Below are 20,205 nucleotides of genomic sequence, written 5' to 3'. Positions count from 1 at the left end.
TACAATTCTTCATTATTATTTAAAGAGGCCTTAAGATTTGGGGACAGAAAGATAGGAATCACGATATGGTCTACTATTATTATTAAACTGCAAAAGGCTACGATTTAATTATATAAATACTTAGTCTGCCTCTGCTGCGCGCTTCAAAGTGACACAGGATTTAAAGTAATGTGTATTGGTGTGAACTTGTATAGATTTTATTTGTCTTAAATTAGATTTTTTTTTTTTTTTAAATGCCGCAATTTAAGCAATAAATGATCGACACGGGTAGATTTTTGCCCATTACCCTGATTTTGTGTTGCATAACCGGCATTCTTGTCGGCTTATCCAATGTGTGCAAATGTTGCACGCATTAGTGTTAACGTTTTGACGTCAAAAGCTGAGAATAGCCTGATTATTTCACATCTCATGTAAACGTTTTATTGTGGGATTTTTTGAATAAGCAGATTTTTGGTAGTTATGAGCGTATTCTGTGCACGTAAACACTTATGTTACGAATAATGTTTCTTTAGGCCAAAACCTGGAATTTCTAGCACTTCATCAGAGATCATTAAAGGAATAGTTACCCAAAAATGAAAATTCTTACATGATTTAGTCACTCTGTTGTTCCAAACAGTATACCTTAGTTTCTTCTATAGAACACAAAAGGAGATGTTAAGCATAGTGTATACTTTATTCCATACAATAAAAGTTATGGATGCATGTGCTGTCGAGCTCAAAAAATTACTGAATGAAATGGAGGTGGTACTGAGATCTGAAGGCTACAACAGAGGGCAAGATTTTCAGTTAATAAAGACTTACATTTTGGTCTGTCCCTCTAACAAAGCGATTATATGAAGACTACTTTTATGATGCTTTTATTAGCCTTTTTGGAGCCTGGCAGCCCCCATCCACGTTCACTCATGGATAAGGATGCTGCATGAACGTTATTAAAACTTGTCTTTCTGTGTTCCACAGAAGAAAGGATGACATCTTTGGAACAACGATAGTAAAAAAAAATAAATAGTTCACACATTTTTTGGAAGAACTATTCCTTTAAGTTACAGCACCACTGTTAACTGTGTAACAAGCAATAGATGTGTTTACTATTCTCTGTGGTGAAAGCTGGATTTCTGCAAGAGAAAGGGAACATTTGGTTTTTCTAGTCATCCTGACTGAGCAGGTTATTTTCCGGATACCTATAAACAATCCACCACTTGCATGTAGACCAAAAAAAATAAAAAATGGCTCCACCATCATCATTGCCCAACGTCACACTTGTCTCGTCAAACAATGTTTTAACAGTTCGTAATTTTCAGTTTCTTCCTTATTTCATTAAAAGGGTATTGTGTTTCTACATCACAGTGTTGAACAACAAGCCAAATATTAACTGAACATTGTGGGAATGCTCGCAATGTCATGGATGCCAAATATCGCCCTAATGACTCAGTTACTGAGTAACAGCAGGGCCACCATTGACCCCTGAGCTTAGTTTGGGAAAAATAGATAAGTTTTATTAGGGCCGATGCTGTTTAACTCCTTGTGTGAACAGCTTGTTGAGAAATTAAACAGGAAGCCAAATAACATGTGATAAGAGATAAGTGACATGAAGTTTTTTTTTAATGGTTTTATAGCTTTCTATTATTCAGGTGATTCCTGGATGTATGTCAAATAATTTCCTGCAGTTTATGGCTGTTGTTGTTATTGTGGTTGAAAAATACTAAGGAAACCTTTTATGAATGTCTCGTCTTTGCTTGCTTTTGTTGATTTTTGTTGTCTGTGCAGATGCTTGTTTGTCCTTGCTTTGCATCTGTATGACTAACTTGTAAAACAAAACTGTCATATTTTCATGTCATATTTGAATAGTTCTGAAGCTTTTGTTAAAAACAATGACACTACTGTGTAAAATAATGAAGTTTTTTTTTTTTTTTAATGCTCTCACTCTGATACGCAAGGTAAAAAGGTCGTGCAGAGGTCGTATCTGTTGACACAAATGGGGGAGAGTGTTTAATGTGTTATTTGCAGTGACTTAAAGTGGGATTGAAATACCAAAAAAATAAAAAAGTATTTGGACATTTAAAGGAATATTCTGGGTTCAATACAAGTCTACAGCATTTGTGGCATAATGTTGATTAATACAAAATATTTATTTAGACTTGCCCTTGTTTCTTAAAAAAAAAAAGAAGGAAAAAAATCTGGATTACAGTGAGGCACTTGTAATGTAAGTGAATGGGGTCAATTTTTTGGGGGGTTTAAAGGATGATATGTGAAGCTTCTAATTTTTTTTATAAAAGCACTATTAATTCTTCTGTTATAACTTGTGTATTGTCTGAGATGTAAAGTTGTTTAAATTGTGGTTTTTAGGTCATTTTGGGTTTATGCTGTTACTTCGTCATGGAACCAAAGTTGCAAAATTGGACATAACTTGTATATAACTTGAAAATGTTATTACGTGATTTTATCATACTAAAATAATGTTAACATGCGTATTAAGTCTTGTATGCTTTTGGAACAGGTGGTATTTTAACGTTCCATTCACTTCAGTGCCTCATTTTAACCCAGAATTTTTATTTTATATTATTGATAAAGGATGGACAAATGTAAATTATTTTGTGTGGTAATCAACATTATGCCATAAATGCTGTCAAGCGGAATATTTCTTTAAATCAAGCCTAAAAATCCATGTATTACATGACAAGACAGGTTTAGTTCATTACATAAACTATGGACATGTTCCACAAAGTTTGACTACCAGAATGTGTCCTAATATATTTTATAAATTATGAACAATATATATATATATATATATATATATATATATATATATATATATATATATATAGTGTTTTATCATTTAAAAACTTAACAAACTTAGTTTTGTGAAATGTTTTGCTTGAAAAGTGTGTTTGTGGTATATTAGTTTATAATAAATGTCAATTGGTTTGATATTTTCTTATCTAATGCAATGATATTCATATATTTTAAAAGGTGACTTTTAAAAAATATATATTTTTGGGCCAACTTTATTTTAGTAACAGGGAAGTAGACAAAAAGCATGTTTTTATATGCAAGCACAAAAAAACAATGTTTATTTAAATAACAAACACAAAATGAAACTCTCATATACAGTAATATCATATCTCTACTTGATTATCAAAACTTTCTCATGAAACGAATCAGGCAATGAAGAACCTTGTTCTCTTTTCAAGAGGAACAAAGTTTTGCTGATTTCCATTTTCTCCTACAGTATTTCTGTTTATATCACACCTTATTTTGTAAGTAAATGTCAATGCAAAAAGTGATCCATATGATCTGAATGAGAACATTAAAGTCAGGTTACCATAGTAAAATTAGACACTGGAATGCCCAGAGTAATACATTCTGAGTGCAGGTCACTAGGTGATATTATATATTTGCATATTTACATTCACCTGACCGGTAAAGTTTCAGCTAGTTCAACAAGCAAAGGTGTGGCGTTGGCTCATTACATGTACAGAGAGCAGACAGAGAGCAAGACACTCCGCTAACACTCAGATACAAGGAAAAGGGTTCTGTGAGGTAAGTTTGAACAGAAATACATATTATATATACATATTATATATATATATATATATATATATATATATATATATATATATATATATATATATATATATATATATACACACTACCAGTCAAAAGTTTTGAAACACTTGACTGAAATGTTTTTCATGATCTTAAAAATCTTTTGATCTGAAGGCGTATGCTTAAATGTTTGAAATTAGTTTTGTAGACAAAAATATAATTGTGCCACCATATTAATTTATTTCATTATAAAACTAAAATGTAATTAAAAAAAAAGTTTTTGAAATTGATGACTTGGACCAAATAATAAAGAAAAGCAGCCACTAAGTGCCCAACATAGATGGGAACTCCTTCAATACTGTTTAAAAATCATCCCAGGGTGATACCTCAAGAAGTTGGTTGAGAAAATGTCGAGAGTACATGTCTGCAAATTCTAGGCAAAGGGTGACTACTTTGAAGATGCTAAAATATAACACAGTTTTGATTTATTTTGGATTTTGTTTAATCACAACATAATTCCCATAGTTCCATATATGTTATTCCATAGTTTTGATGACTTTACTATTATTCTAAATGTGAAAAAAATATATATATATATAATAAAGAATGAGTAAGTGTTTCAAAACATTTGACCGGTTGTGTGTGTGTGTGTATATATATATATATATATATATATATATATATATATATATATATATATATATATATATCGATGTAATACATATTATACAGTATAGTATGTCTACTGCATGTATGTCAATTTTCAGGGAGTTTTAATGTGTGTGTGTGTCTGTGTGTGTGTGTGTGTGTGCGTGCGTGTTTGCGTTTTACAGTAAACTAGTCTAATAATGCTTATTTTACTGTATGTTCAGTCTACAGAACTTCAGGTGTTCAAGAAATTGAGGGCAGAAGATGAATAACAATACGGTAATAACTTTATCCAGTTGTTTTTCTGCTCCATCCATCTTTCTGACCATGTTTATCCGTTAACACTTTTCAAGAAGGTTGTATATGTTAACACTGTGTAACATTAATTAACGTAATAGTTAATATGAACTTACATTGAACAATACTTATACAACTTTTATTGATCTTGGTTAATTTTTATTTCTACATATACATTTTTAAAATTAAATGTGTTTATGTTAACAATAGTTTATGCATTATGAACAAGAATAAACAATGAACAATAATATTTTGATCAATTAACATTAACCAAGATTATTAAATGCTTCAACTTATGTTAATGTATAGAAACTAGAGTTACTATTTATCCTTGTCTTACACATTTTGATCTGTTAGTCACCAATTAAATTAATTTTCGTTGATTTTATGAACCAGTTTTCGGATACTGTCTGTCGATCACCACAGGAATAGTTTCAGAGAAATGCAATATATATTTATAAAGCATTAACCAACCTGAAGATGACAAACTGAACTCTTCATGAATGATTCATCGGCTGGGACATTTGATCTTTAAAAACAGAGAAAAGTAAATTAGATATGGCCATCAGAAAACATTACACTGTGAATAACTAAGATAACATTATAATGTATTATCGACGGAACTGCTGATGGCCTGATTCCTGTGTTTGACCATGTGACATTGTTTAATTTGTTTCTGTTTGGTGTGAGGCAGCAGTGTGCTGTTTCACAAGTCATTTTCATAAGGAAGTATTTGCTGAATAAGCTACAGCAAGCTTTATAATCGTGGCCAGAACAATTCTGCTTGGAAGTCAACAAGAAATTAAATCAGACCCAATTTATTTTTACAATAAACATTCCTAGTTTTATTGTGCACAATTCAACCCTGAACATTATTACAAAGGAAAAAAAGGTTTTTGCTTTCATTAAAAAAAATTGTTTAATGTTTAAAACAACTTTTCAGATTGTCACTGAGGCCACGCAGGCAATTATGGTTAATGTTAACCAATAGCCAAATAGTTATTTAAGCACTGATTTATGCTACTGTTTGCAATAATTGAATGTTGGTTAACATTAATGTAATAAAGGTTACAACAATAATAGTAAACTATAAATGGGTTAAGTTTGTTGGGAGAAATTTTATGTTGTCTCTCAACTGAATACTTTGGAAAATGATTACATTAGGAAACAAAAAAAATAAGGTTTTTAAACTTAATCAAATTAGTGTGGACATGGCCTATGTCTATGGAGTTTTTGGGATATTGGATCACTGACGTGCACAGAACGGGGGCTACAAGGGTGCAAGCCCCTGCCCCTTTTGTTAACAAATCTAAAGGTGCCCTTTAAACGGAGGTGCCTTTAAGAGCACGGAGGTGCCTTTAAAAGCACAGAGATTTAAGCGGAAGCATCTTTATTACAGCACAACCTGCCTGAAGGACTTTGCAGAGTTTGGGGCATGTAGCTTGAAAGCTCTAGGACAATTTACAGTCAGAAATGCAATTCTGTAGAGTGACAGTATAGTGGCGGTCACACTAGGCTTTGAGCAAGTAAATTTTTTTTGGAAACTTGATTGTGGACCAGGATATGATGTCACGTGGTAGGGCTTCTGGTTTTAGTAAATAATACATCACAATTACCAATTAATATTATACTGGTGTTCAAAATGTCAAAATATATTGTATTTGCGTAATATACCATATATATTGCATAATATACTGTATTTGTATTGAGCCAAGAGGTGAGCAAGTGACGTTTTGATCCCTTGTTGGTCATGGATCCTCTTGTCATATGATTCGCACGTCAGAGTTCACCAAACTTGAGCTTTCGTCCACTGCGAAACGCAATATTTCTTTGCATTAGCTTGCATTTCTGGTCTCCCGCGTTCTGATGCATTTGAATGGGAGTGAATTAAACGCAAAGTGCAGTTTGACTGGGGCTTATGTTGGCTTTGTAGATTTGAAAAATAAGCATTACTATTGAGATATATAGAAAGGGAATTGGACCTTCAGCCTCCACATTCTAGTCAAAAAGCCTATACAAAAGTGGATGCCAGTGGCGTAAGAGAGTTGTCCTCCGCAGCTCCATTCTAGAATGGAATGGCCACTTTCCATAATCCAATGAATTGCTAATGGTCAAAATTAAAATAAAAAAAAACAATTTCCCATCGAATATCGAGTTCAACTCGAATTTATGTCACATTATTGCAGTAAAATGGGTTGTAAATGCTGTGTCATGTTGACTTTAAAAGCAACCTGAGAAACAGACCAAACCCTGCTAATTTCTTTCAGATCTATGACAATGTTGCTCATGTGAACTATGGGTTCCAACACGAGGAACAGCGGCCTCCTCCATATGCCCATTCATCTGCTTTACCTCCTCAATACCAGAATACCTCTCCCTCAAATCCATCAGACAGATACTCACCTGCTCAGAGCCTAAATCAGTATATACCTCAAACAGCACCTGTAAAGACCCACTCCACTACCACACTGGGATTCCACCATGTCGTTAACAAAGGTACTCAATTCTTCTTCCAACACTTTTCATGTTCTAAGTTTCAAATTTCAGACAGTAGGTTGAAAGTTTTGCTGCTGAAATCGGTCTGTGCTTACCGAACTTTGAATTGCTGCCCCCAGTGTCTTAAACTGGAAGTGCTATTGAACACATTGGCACGTGTGAGTTCCAGTTTCCCACTGAAATGTCCACAGAGTGGCGCCAAAAGCACATAGATTTTTTAAGTGGCAAATGATGCAGTACAGTCAACAGTGCACATATTATTGACCATACTCCCTAACCCAACCCCAACCCTAAACCTAACCATCAATGGAGTAAACATGTAATTTTAGAACAAACATGCATCCTCCAAAGTGCACTCACTTGTTTTTGTAAACGCAATTACTTCCTGGTTCCCGCATGACCAGAGCCATTGTTTTGGAGAATGCAGCTCAAGAGAGAACTGTGCTAATGCTTGAACTGATGCAAAAAATGTCTGATGGGGGATGGGGCTCGTCAATAACTGAATTAGGTTGATTTAAGGGTACATAAACTTTCGGAAGCAGCATGTCGATTTCCCCTGTGATCATGTTGCAGATTTTCATATTGTGACACTCTGACTCTCTGGCAGTTCCCAGGAAAAGAATATGGCCGTATGTCGTAGGCACTGTCATCACCCTCCTTGTCATTGCCGCGGTTATAGCTGCATTGCTTTGGTATTTCGGTAAGAATCCCACTTATTGGATGTCAAATACTGTGATTTATCCACACCATTATGCCTTTGTCTTTCTAATGCGCTGACTTTGACAGGTGTGTTCAATTGTCAAGGGCGGCGCTGTACATCAGATATGCAATGCATCAGCCACTCACAGTGGTGTAACGGCATTCCAGACTGTCTATCAGGAGAAGATGAAGCTCACTGCTGTAAGTCTTCACACCAGCATCAAACAAAGCTTTAGTATCAGAGCCGTGGACTAGTAAAGGTATAGTGGTTTCAAATCCGGCTCGCAACACATCCCAATTGCCCTCTCTTTTTACCAATCATTTCCTGTAATGTCTTTACTCCCCTAACATAAAAGTATGGTTGAATGTTTGACTACTGTATTTCATTGTTTGTAGTTCGTCTGTATGGATCTAATTTCATTCTTCAGATGTACTCATATGAAAGCCGTAACTGGGAGAACGTGTGTTCTTCTGGATGGAACAACAACCTTGGAAGACAAGCTTGTGAGGAGATCGGATACAGCAGGTAACATTAGCTTGATTTATGTCTCTAAGGAAGTCTGTTGTAAAATGAGATTCATAGATTAATCAAAGACATATAAAGGATGAAACCCTTTTTCTGTCACTGAGAGTCATATTTTGACTCATTTGTTGCAGATTTCAGTATTAGTTTTGAAAATTTAGTCATATGAAGTGCTCTTTTGTTATAGTTTTATTATCTTCCCTGAGGTCCACTGATAATGTTAGTGAAGTTTTTTAGTAATATATTAACATTTTCCACCTTCTTTCTGGCCCTCTATCTGATCGCTCGGTTTTGACCTTAGCTCCTCCTTTAAACGTCAACGTAAACGCCCACTGTTGTGATTGGCTAACATCATGCAGCCAATCACAACATTTCAGGGTTTACAAATAATGCACATTCAGCACATTGCATGCGAGAGGCGCGTCACGTTGCGTCAAAAGCAATAGAACCCATTATTATCAATGATGCTGTCTACCATGAAAGCGTCAGTTGCAGCGCATCACGCCAACAGTAAACACGTGTCCCGTTCCATTTTGCGCTGGTGCTACTACTGCCAACAACACAAATAAACGGTTTAGAAAGTTTGTGTCAACTATCAAACAGTCATGACGTTTGAAATATTCCTGAATGGAACTGTTAACTTATGTTTTTGATCAGGTTCACAAGGGTTTTTAACTGCCCCATCCTTCAATGACTCAATGATTCAAGTACATCACAAGTATTCAAAGCTGATATCAGTAGACAAAACATGCAATCCACATTGAAATAGGCCGACAGGGTTGGGAGGGTTACTTTTGAAATGTATTCCACTACAGATTACAGAATACATGCTGTAAAATGTAATTTGTAATGTATTCCGTTAAATTACTCAAGGTCAGTAATGTATTCTAAATACTTTGGATTACTTCTTCAGTACTAGTAGATTTTTTCACTTGTTTTGACTATAAAAACTCTGCCAGTACAGTAAGACAAAATACACATGTTAAAAATACATTCTCTGAAAAACCTAAATATCTTATGCAGTGTTGTTTCTAAAACAAGATAAATCAAGTTGATCTTGTTTTAAGGATTTTTAGATATTTTTACAGGAAAACAATACAAAAATTATTATCAAGAATACAATTTTTGCCCTAATATCAAAAGTCTTACTAGAAAAAAAGAAATTATGATCTAACGTGAATTTTCTTGATAAAAAAATATGATCGTGATTTACATGTGCATGTAAAATGGCTAGAAATAGCTTTTTAGCTTAGCATAAAACTGACAATTTACACAAGGTTTATTTCTATTTTTTCTGCTCCAAACTTACTTCAAACCTACTTCTCTGTCTGCTCGTATGAATGTAACACATCATAAGAAAGGGTTTCACCGCTGTTCAAACGCACTTTGGATCACATCATTTATATGTATAAATGTTTTCCATCTGAAAGGACTAAATATTAAATGAAACAAATGACAATAAAATGCAAAGTAATCTCTTCATTAATCAAAATACTTTTTGAATGTAACTGTATTCTAATTACCAATGATTTAAACTGTAACTGTAGTGGAATACAGTTACTTATATTTTGTATTTTAAATACGTAATCCCGTTACATGTATTCTGTTACTCCCCAACCCTGTACGCCGATGACACATTACGCACATACATAGTTCAAAGCAATCTGAAGACGCACACATCCAGTTTCCAGTATCATTCTGCACTGAGGCACACATTGCCGGAAACACATCAAAATGGTCAAAGACATCCATCTAGTATGTTTTTACATACACCAACAATTAAAAATAGCACAGATGGGCGAAAGAACAGTTTGTTGAGCAGTTTATGCACAAAACAAGAGGCAGAGCAGTAGGCCTATATCCTGCTCTCTGACTCTCTCTTTAAGAACTGACCCCCCAGTTGGCAGGGCCAAGCGTGCGATGATGTAAAGTAGGCATTGATGTTTTTGCTGTAGAGATGGTCATGAATTAATGAGTACCCTTTGTGACATCACTAATATACATATGTAGAGAACGAGGCGATTTGGCAGCTTGGTTTCAATAAATGCTTTTATTGCATTGGGGATTAAGTTATGAGTTCTGAAATTTACAGTATGTTTTATAGTAGAAAGACCTTTTATATGTCAAAATATCAAGGAACATTTGATTCCTCATGACATGACCCCGTTAACCGTTATTTGCCCTGAAATATGTGCTTCTCTCACAGGGATACCTATGTAGGCTACGAAAAGATTTCCTCAAGAGCATTACTGGACAACACGATGGTTAAGACAGATTTTCTCAGCTCTTCCAATCTGAATATGTCTACACAATTTTTTCTGATTAAAAGGTACATTACAGTTCTTTTTCTGAAGAATTCTTAAGTGTGTCCTAAACGCTTCATACAGTTTTTTTTTTTGTTTGTTTGTTTGTTTGTTTTTTTTGTTTTTTTTTGAATTGCGGGCAAAATAATAAGATATTACCATGGAACCATGTCCAAAAACATGATAATATCATTGCTTTTTGTAAGTGCTGCCTTTATAGAATCAGCTTGTTTAAACATTCATATATTTTAATTTCTGTTTTGTCATTCCAGTTCAGACTGCCCATCTAACAGTGTAGTGGCACTCAAATGTATTGGTAAGAGAATTTATTTTTCTATTTCTTTGTGTCCACCAGAGAGGTTTTTTACTTAAGCATGCGTAGCATTCTGTTTATGTGTCACCAGAAAAAAAGTTTTAAGGTCTGAATCTCTAGAAGTCTAGACAACTGAGCTCTATAGAGTATCAGAGCTTTAGACATAATAGACAGAAACTCATAATTTTGAATTTTGCATTGGGAAGGAGCTCCATACTAATGGAACAACATTAGTAGTTACTATATTAACTACATCAGTTGTACAATCAGTATTATTTTATCAAAAGAGTAGCTTAACTTTTGCTAAACTAGTTTAAGTGCTAATTACAGAACTCACCTCTAGATTGTGGACACAAGCGTGAGAGTCGTATTGTGGGCGGAACCACAGTGACCTCTAAGGGGGTGTGGCCATGGCAGGTTAGCCTGCAAATTGCAAGAATACATTTGTGTGGAGGGTCTGTTATCACGCCGTACTGGATCCTCACAGCAGCTCACTGTGTTTATGAGTAAGTGCTCTCATTTAGTCCACCTCATATAATGAGATTATGATGAACTCTAATAAAGGAAATGATGAACTTTCCCTGTGTAGGTATTCAGATCCAAGGGACTGGACTGTGTACGCTGGATATCTGACTCGTCAGGAGATGGGGTCCGCCACTGGCAATTCTGTACGCCAAATTGTTATGCACCAATTTGACCCGAAAACCAATAACAATGACATTGCTCTGATGAAGCTTAAGAGTCCACTAACGATTACATGTAAGATTCAGCAATACAAGTTTTTCTTGTTCATAAAAAAACCCTCCATTTTTCATTATTTGATAATATGTGATAAATCAGTATATTTGATCTGGTACCATGGTTGCTTCGAAAATGGTCTTGATATGGAGAACTTCTTCAAAGCTGAGTTTTTAGGTTAAAGGATGATTTAGATTTTATTTAACTTGGTTCATCCCTTAAAGGGATGACTTTCTTCTGTGGAACACAATAAGGAGATATTTTTAGTGAATATAGATTTAATTTCAGTTTGTCCTTCACACAAGCTATTGTTGGGCTTCAGAAGACTTGGAAGATGACTGTGATATGGAATATTGTGGAGTCGTAAGATTCTTTTATGTTACTTTTTTCCTTTTTGGAGCTTGACAGTGTGAATAACTGTCCATTTTCATTGTGTGGAAAAGAGCAGCTTGAACTTTTCACTAAATATCCCTTTTTGTGTTCCAAAGAAGAAAAAAACTAATTCAGATATTTTTTTTATTTTTTATTATTTTTTTGGGCAAACTATCCCTCTAACACTTTGTTTGTTTCAGCAAGCGTCAGGCCAGTGTGTTTACCCAATGCGGGCATGTACTTCTCTGCTCCGAGAGAGTGTTATATTACAGGATGGGGGGCACTGTTTAGTGGAGGTATGAAACTTTTTTGAAGAGTAACCTATGATAATCATAATTCTATAATTAGGTATAATTTACAGAAAGGAGGCAAGTTTGTGTTGAAAAGAATGACAATGACTTTAAATTTAATTTTGAATTTTCCTAAAGGACCTGCTCCAGAAACTCTCCAAGAAGCCAAAATCGAGCTGATTGATAGTACAACCTGTAACAGCCGGCCGGTGTATAATGGACAAATCACAGACAACATGATCTGTGCTGGCAAGCTGGCAGGTGGCGTGGACTCCTGTCAGGTTAGAAACATTCACTTTAAAAATGCAATTAGAAGTTCCTCCATCATTTTAAAGAGTAACTAAATGTTAAATGCATTATAAAGGACAAATAAAACGACTGCTGTTCCACACAGGGGGACAGTGGGGGTCCTCTGGTTATAAAAGAGAATTCTCTATGGTGGCTGCTTGGGGACACTAGCTGGGGTGATGGATGTGCTTTCAGAAATAAGCCCGGAGTCTACGGAAATGTGACCTACTTCCTTGACTGGATATATGTACAGATGCGGGTAAGATTTAAAATAAAATTCTAAACAGCGACTCAGAAAATTATTATTATTATCATTATTAATTAGAATGCGTTTCTTATATGTTATTATTGTCATTATCATAATTATTATTATCATTCGTGCAAGAGAAGTCACCTTTTGTATTTGGTATTTTTTTCAGAAATATTAGTATAATAATATATATATATTGAAGAGCGACTGTTCCAAACTACTGACACTCGGGGATTCTAAAAGAGGATTTTTAATGTCACCTGAGATTTTCTTTGGTGCTCTTTCTTGTTTATTTTATTTTATTTTATTATTGTTTTCTTCATGAATATAAATCTAAAATAACCAAGGATTTATTTTCACTAGTACCATTCATTTTTGTGAATTGCACAGTTTTCTACAATATGCACCTTGTTTTTATGTATATTTTGTATTAAGAACACGATTGAACAAATGATTTAATAAAAACCTAGAACCGACACTGACGTCACTGACATGTTTCTGGGTTTCTCTGGTAACATTTTTTCTTATCAACATCAAGACTTTTGGTTAACATTTAACCTAGGTCCTGTAACTGTTCACCATTTCACGTTTTAAACCATTTTTAATCATCTTTTTTGACTTCACTATTAGTAAGAATTTTTAAAAGTACAAACATTTAATGTAGTCTTTCAATTAATGTGAGGTCATAAAAGCTGTATGCATAATAATTATAAAAGACTCAGAAAAATGCTAAAGAAGTGGAGTAGCATGTCACACTTTTTCAAAAGGTATTTCATGTCCACTACCCATAAACAAGCTTCATAAATGCAAGGTAACTGTCTGAACAGTGCATTCTTGCCATTCTAAATGCTAATATATAAATGAATCAAATACAAAGTTTTAGGTGAATTTATGTGTATACAGTCAGATATTAATATACATTTGACATTTTATATATGAAATTTGTCTTCAAATTGGAAGATAGTTTTTGTAGACTTTGACATCACATTCCGAGGGGAAAATATACAGTATATGGACTTTATTTTGCCACTATAATGGATTATATTTGATATATATTTTATGCCACCGTAATGGATCAGATCTCCTGGACTGGTTGAAAATCATATCTCCAGGAGAATAAAAGAAATGGATCAGAACCTCCTATGGATATATCTGTATGGCTTTATGGAACATTATGGCTCAGAATCAGCCGACCAATCCACAGGAGTCTGTAAAACTCTCATGGTCCAATTTTCCTTGACTTTTGTTCACACCTAAAAATATGAATTCACACCAACCCACGGAGCACCGCCATTCCTGGCTCACAGTTAATTACCATTATGAAGTGTTATAGCATATTCACTGGCAGTTTTTAAACCACTCCTTTGCCATTTTAGTGGGACCTTTAATCACCACTCATTGAATTTGCGACTCTAATCGGCAGATGCTCAGCGGAGGAGATCAACGTCTGCTACCTGTTTGTACCAATTAGCAGATGCGTGAAACTCGGCTGACGGCTCTTCAGAGGGTTAACAGATGTGGCAATTAGGGACTCATTTGAATGAATGCTCAAGGGGTTCAACATAAGGGCTGCGCAATTACACAGCAGTCTGGGAACCCATTTCAACTTCAGCTTTATTCTCAGTCTCTGTGAGAGCGAAGTGTTGGCAGGGAACCCACAGTGTGTTGACAAACAAATGTGCTTGCTGGGATATTTTTCCACTCTGAGTAGAAATATGCTGAGAGGTCAGAAAACCCCAAAATGTCAGTTAGATTTAGTCCACTCTGGCTGCTCTGGCTGGAGAGTTCATTTATAAAAATGACTGAAAGAGATTTTAATGAATACATTTTTACACTTGAGATGGTTTTATTCATTGAAATGTTTGTTTCAAAGCTATTTCAGTCACAGTTATTTCTGTGTTGCCATGATATCAGTTGAGGTTAAAGGGATAGTTCACTCAATTTTAATTCTGGCATCATTTGCTCAATCGATCATACAGAATTGTTCTCAAATCTCATTTGTGGTTGAGTGCTGTATATGCTAAAAAAGCTAGACATAGCAAATGTAACAGAACGTAGTTGTCTCAAGACATGCTTTTTAAAAAGGTTAAAGTTCTTTTTAAAGAGGTCATGACCTTTTTTATTATTCTAATATGTTCCTTGAGTTTCACTTATAATATTAGTGAAGCTCTTTGCACAAAAAACAGTAATATATTTGAAAACATAATCATTTTCCACCCTTATTCTGACCCTCTGTCAGAAACGCTTTTCGATTTTGGTGCTGCTTCTCCTTTAAGACTTGACAGTAAATGCCCACTTTAATGATTGGCTCTCTGCTCTTGACTGACCATCTCACTGTTCACCACTACTGGGTGAGGCTACGGAAGTGATAACATAAATATTAGGCGTTGATGTATTTTTGTTGAGGCGGTGAGATGCATGTGTCTACTACAGTGTGACATCAACAGTGGCGGCCCAGTGCGTCATTGTTTACAAGAGAAACTTGTGCCCTTCACAAACCAAAACAGTCCAAAACAATTTCAAAACAATATAAAAAAAACAAAAAACAACAACAATGTAAACAACGACGCGCTTCCTGACTCCTCCACGTGACGCGTGACCTTACCAACGAGCTTATGTCATCCCTCTCATGAGCGCAGGTCACAGAGATGTACGGAAGCGAACATTTGTAGTTAAAAAGTATATAAGTATTATTTTGTTTCTAAAAATAATCAATCGTTTGGGTTCAGAAGAACTTTATTTGTCGAATGGAGTCGTGTGGATTATTTTGATGCACCCTAAATATACATTTTGGACCATCAAAAAATGTAGGACATTCACTTGCATTGTTTAGAGGAGGAGGCCTGAAATGAAATCCTAAAAGTCTTAAATTCTGTTTTGATGAAGAAAGAAACTCAGATACATCTTGGATGGCCTGAGGGTGAGTAAATTATCAGCAAATTTTCATTTTTGGGTGAACTATTCCTTTAAGAAAACAGTTTCACAATGAATAAGACACCGTATGCCTATCATACTTTTATGTGGCAGTCAACTAATAATACCAATTTACATTTTAAAAACACGTCCACGCACAAAAGCCAGAACAAAGGAGGTCTAATACCAAGAAAAATCTCTCGAATAATATTTGCGATTTAAATTTTGCTTGCAATAAATTTTGCTTCGTCAGGATACATGGTTACTTTTCAAAACTTGATCCAACACTGAATGCTCAAGCAGCCTAATTTACACTTAGAAAACTCCTGATGTTGCTAAAACAATGCAAAAGGCACTTACCAATTTGCTTCAAGTGAAAATCAACCCTCATTTTCTGTTTAATTAATCAATCGCACGATCATGCAGAACATCTCAGGTTTTTAAATCCATAAGGATCTCTTTCTCAATGGCAATAACAGCAGTGATGACAGCCGACTTTCAAATTACGTACATCACTTAAAGCTTGATTACGTCACTCAAGGCCAGCTGGAAGGCCTGGACTGGGACAAATCCTAAAGACCACACCCACCAAGAACAAATAAATCAATCTGATTGGCTGATGAATCTGACAATCTAACTTAAGATGCCTATTCACTGCACTGTTGAGGGATTCTGTGGAAATTCTGAAGGCCTGATGGGGTGGAGCTCAGACTCACGCACTGCTTCGGCAAAGGAAAATGGCTTCAGGCATGCGATTTGTGAAACAGTTGTCACACTTGTAAGCATCGAGGAATAAATTCTGATTGGATAAACTTTTTGTTTTTCTCTATTCATTTGTAGATGAATTAGGATTGGAAAGCGACTGAAAATACATAGGCAAAAAGGTCAATGAGAATGAAAGGATGAAAAAATATTTATTTATAAGGCATGTTATGCCCTGAAAAATCGCCACTGGATATCACAATATGGAAGAAGTAGAGAACGAGTTGTTTTGGCAGCTTGGTTTCAACAAATGCTCTTTTTGCAGTGAGGAGGAAGTTTTTAGTTCTGAAACTTACAGTGTGTTTTTATAGTACAATGACCTTTAATATGTTAAAATATTCCTCATGACCCCTTTTAACTTGACGTGCCTTCACACGATGAAGTATATTCAAACTTGCCACATCGCAATTGGTTTCGTGACATGCGAAAACTAATGGTGTTTGGCACCGATTAAAATATCTAAGAGGCTGTTCAGACCGAATGCGTTCTGGGGCTAAAAAAATCAGACACAGCACAAAGAATATAACAGAACGTAATGAGGTGTCTCGAAATGCCTTTTTAATAGTTGAAGTTCTTTTTAACTTGACACGACTTGAGACTTGAGACACATGGTTGAGTATATTCGAACTTGCTACATCACGATTGGTTTCGTGACACACAATAACCAATGGCATTTGGCCCCAATTAAAACCTTGCACAAACACATCAGGGGGCGGCCGTTTAGATGAAACATGTTCTTGCTTTAAAAAAGCTAGACGCAGAGCAACGGATATAACAGAATGCAGGTGTCTCGAACAGGGACACATTAATACACAGGTTCTTGTTTTAAAAACATGAATTGCTGAAGCCCAAGGGCCCATAACTTCCAGGGGGGGCCGTCCGTCACCCTATTCTCCCCCATCGACATTTCACTGAGAAAGCACGCATCTAAACGTGTCCAACGGGGGATGCTGATATAAACATTGAGATGGAGCGCAACAGTGAAAGACGTCCATGTAGCAAACCCCCACCCCCACCGTTGGCAACTGGCAGAGGGGCACCATGGATCGTTCAACCCATTGGCCCTGAGGTACCTTAACGCTCCCCTGGCCTTGAGATGCATTCTTAAATGTTACAGTTCTTTTTAACTAGACATGACTTGACATAGAGTCAAGTACAGTTGTGCTCAAAAGTTTGCATACCCTGGCAGAAATTGTGAAATTTTAGCATTGATTTTGAAAATATGACTGATCATGCAAAAAAGGGTATTTAAGGGTAGTGATCATATGAAGCCATTTATTATCACATAGTTGTTTGGCTCCTTTTTAAATCATAATGATAACAGAAATCACCCAAATGGCCCTGATGGCAGAAATTGTGAAATTTTAGCATTGATTTTGAAAATATGACTGATCATGCAAAAAATATGATCAATCACGCCTTTAGCTTTGAATACGGCGTGCGTCTGTCATGGCATTGTTTCGACAAACTTATGCAACGTCACAACTTTTTTTTCTCCCCTTTTCTCCCCAACTTGGAATGCCCAATTCCCAATGCACTCTAATCTGGGTGGCGGAGGACGATTCTCAGTTGCCTCCGCGTCTGAGACCGTCAATCCATGCATCTTATCATCACATGGCTTGTTGATGCACAACTCACCATGGCCCCACCGAGAACCATATTATAGCGACCACAAGGAGGTTACACCATGTGACTCTACCTACCCTAGCAACCGGGCCAATTTGGTTGCTTAGGAGACCTGGCTGGAGTCACTCAGCACACCCTGGATTCGATCTCGCGATTCCAGGGGTGGTAGTCAGCATCAATACTCGCTGAGCTACCCATACCCCCAATGTCACAAAAAATTTTTTCCATCCAGAGTTGCATTAATTTTTGGCCGAGATATTGTATTGATGACGGGAACATCGAACCACTCCGTAAAGTCTTCCAACATATCCCAAAGACTTTCAATGGGGTTAAGGTCAGGACTCTGGTGGCCAATTCATGTGTGAAATTTCAGTTGCTTTCTTTGCTTGATGCAGGCTAATAATTTGCCCCTTCTGAAACACAGTAACATTTTTTCTACGACCATGGGATACGTATTCCGGCATGTTGTTTAAGAAATGAGAAGCTACAAACTGCATCAGTTAGGGTTAAAATAATTGTTGCCAGCTGAAACATATTAATCACTGCAATAATGATCCAAACATAGGCTCTTATTTAAATCCAAAAGGTGACTTTTTTGGTCAGGCAGTGTAGCTAGACGCAGTGCAATTAATATGACAGAACACGGTTGTTTAAAGACACGTTTTATCTTGAAGTGACGTCTATAAAAAAATACGGCACTCCTGCGCGAGATGTAAAAACATGTTAGGTGTGAACGGCCCCTAAATGTGCCATTTTTAACTAACTACAAGCGTAAATGAGATTTGAGAGCGCTGACGGAGGGAAATATTGAATAACAGTAAAGTCTTAAATCTTATGTCTTCACATAGCAAATGAGTCATATGTATTAGCTGCTTTTGTGGTACATTTTGTTCCAAATCATACAGGTTTGGAACAACGTGAGGGTGAGTAAATGATGACAGAATTTTCATTTTAGGGTGAACTCTCCCTTTAAGGAGTCATCCAGGTGTGAGTAGGTCAAATTTTCTTCAGAGAGGACAGATGCTGAGGTCATCCCTTTAGTCTTCCATCAGCTTTAGCGCTCACGTGCATTTTGTGTGTCTGCCGATCAAACAGAGTGTCATTTAGTGTGAGGGCCTGATCAAATACACTTGCCTCTGCAGCCAATTGGGGGGGAGGGGGGCTTGTTACTGGGCAGTTATGGGTTTAGTCTCTCTCTCTTCTTGAGGTCGATGTCATACATCAGCGTTCATAGATTCCCTGTGCTAGCTGTGTGCAATTCTACTGAACATCAGCAGTCTGTGCAGCTTTTAAGATCAGCTAATAACATCAACTATCAGCTCACCTCAGCAACACACAATATTAGTCTTATTAGAGGAACACTTCTTGCTGACATCAAATTATGTCTGTATACTGGAAATGTCAAATGATATGTCAACCTTTTTATTCCTTTCTTGTTCACTTTTGCACCGGTGTTGTATCGAATTGTGTTCCCCATTGGAATCTGTTTTCCCCTAGCCCTGACAGGGTATGGGGTTATGGTTATGGTTAAGATTAGGGTTGCCACTTTTGAAGTTTTAGCAATAAATGTGTTGAGTTAATATGCGTTATTAATAAAAATGTTATATCCTTTCTTATATGCTAAAATGAGAACTTTCCTGACCCATGACTTATACATCATTTATGTTATAAAAAATATATTTATTTAAATTTTTCCAATTATTTGTCTTCTTTATCTTATTTATGTATACATTTTGGATGGTTTATACATGTTTTGTAATTTTTGTATTATTATTATTATTATTTTCCTTCACCTGTACTTGTCTTTATGATTGTATTCATTGTTTGATCTTATTGAACATTTATATAGAAAAAACTCCACAGTTTTACCACCATTTGTGGACATTTCAGACAGTCCCTTACCACACCCTCCACAGTATTGCAATGTTCGTGTATTAATGTAGCTCCCTTGGCAAACAGAAGAGGTCGTCACTGTCAGGATAAATAAACTTTTTTTTTATTGTGGGTTTTTCTTCATTTTCTTTCACAAATCTTCTTTTAAAAATAGGGAAATCCCTAAGATTCACAAACATCATAAAATTCATCACAACAAAATGGCTTTAAAATTTTTAAATATTAAAAATAAACTATTTAACTATTTAAAA

At 35.7% G+C, this 20,205-nt stretch overlaps 1 protein-coding gene across 1 annotated transcript; it reads left to right on the top strand.

Moving 5' to 3' along the window:
- Positions 1-2,951: 2,951 nt before the first annotated feature.
- LOC127432997 (transmembrane protease serine 2-like) lies at positions 2,952-13,236 on the top strand. Its single transcript, XM_051684574.1, has 14 exons — positions 2,952-3,537; positions 4,416-4,470; positions 6,756-6,984; positions 7,592-7,684; positions 7,771-7,884; positions 8,080-8,209; positions 10,413-10,535; positions 10,782-10,825; positions 11,166-11,328; positions 11,412-11,581; positions 12,133-12,228; positions 12,361-12,503; positions 12,617-12,769; positions 12,930-13,236. The coding sequence occupies exons 2-14, from the start codon at positions 4,456-4,458 to the stop codon at positions 12,936-12,938; spliced, it is 1,482 nt and encodes a 493-aa protein (XP_051540534.1). The 5' UTR covers positions 2,952-3,537; positions 4,416-4,455; the 3' UTR covers positions 12,939-13,236.
- Positions 13,237-20,205: the final 6,969 nt, after the last annotated feature.

This window comes from Myxocyprinus asiaticus, chromosome 42 (genome assembly GCF_019703515.2).
Source record: "Myxocyprinus asiaticus isolate MX2 ecotype Aquarium Trade chromosome 42, UBuf_Myxa_2, whole genome shotgun sequence".
Lineage (NCBI taxonomy): Eukaryota > Metazoa > Chordata > Actinopteri > Cypriniformes > Catostomidae > Myxocyprinus > Myxocyprinus asiaticus.
The sequence above is the reverse complement of the archived record's forward strand: the minus strand, read 5'-3'. Positions and strand labels throughout refer to the sequence as shown.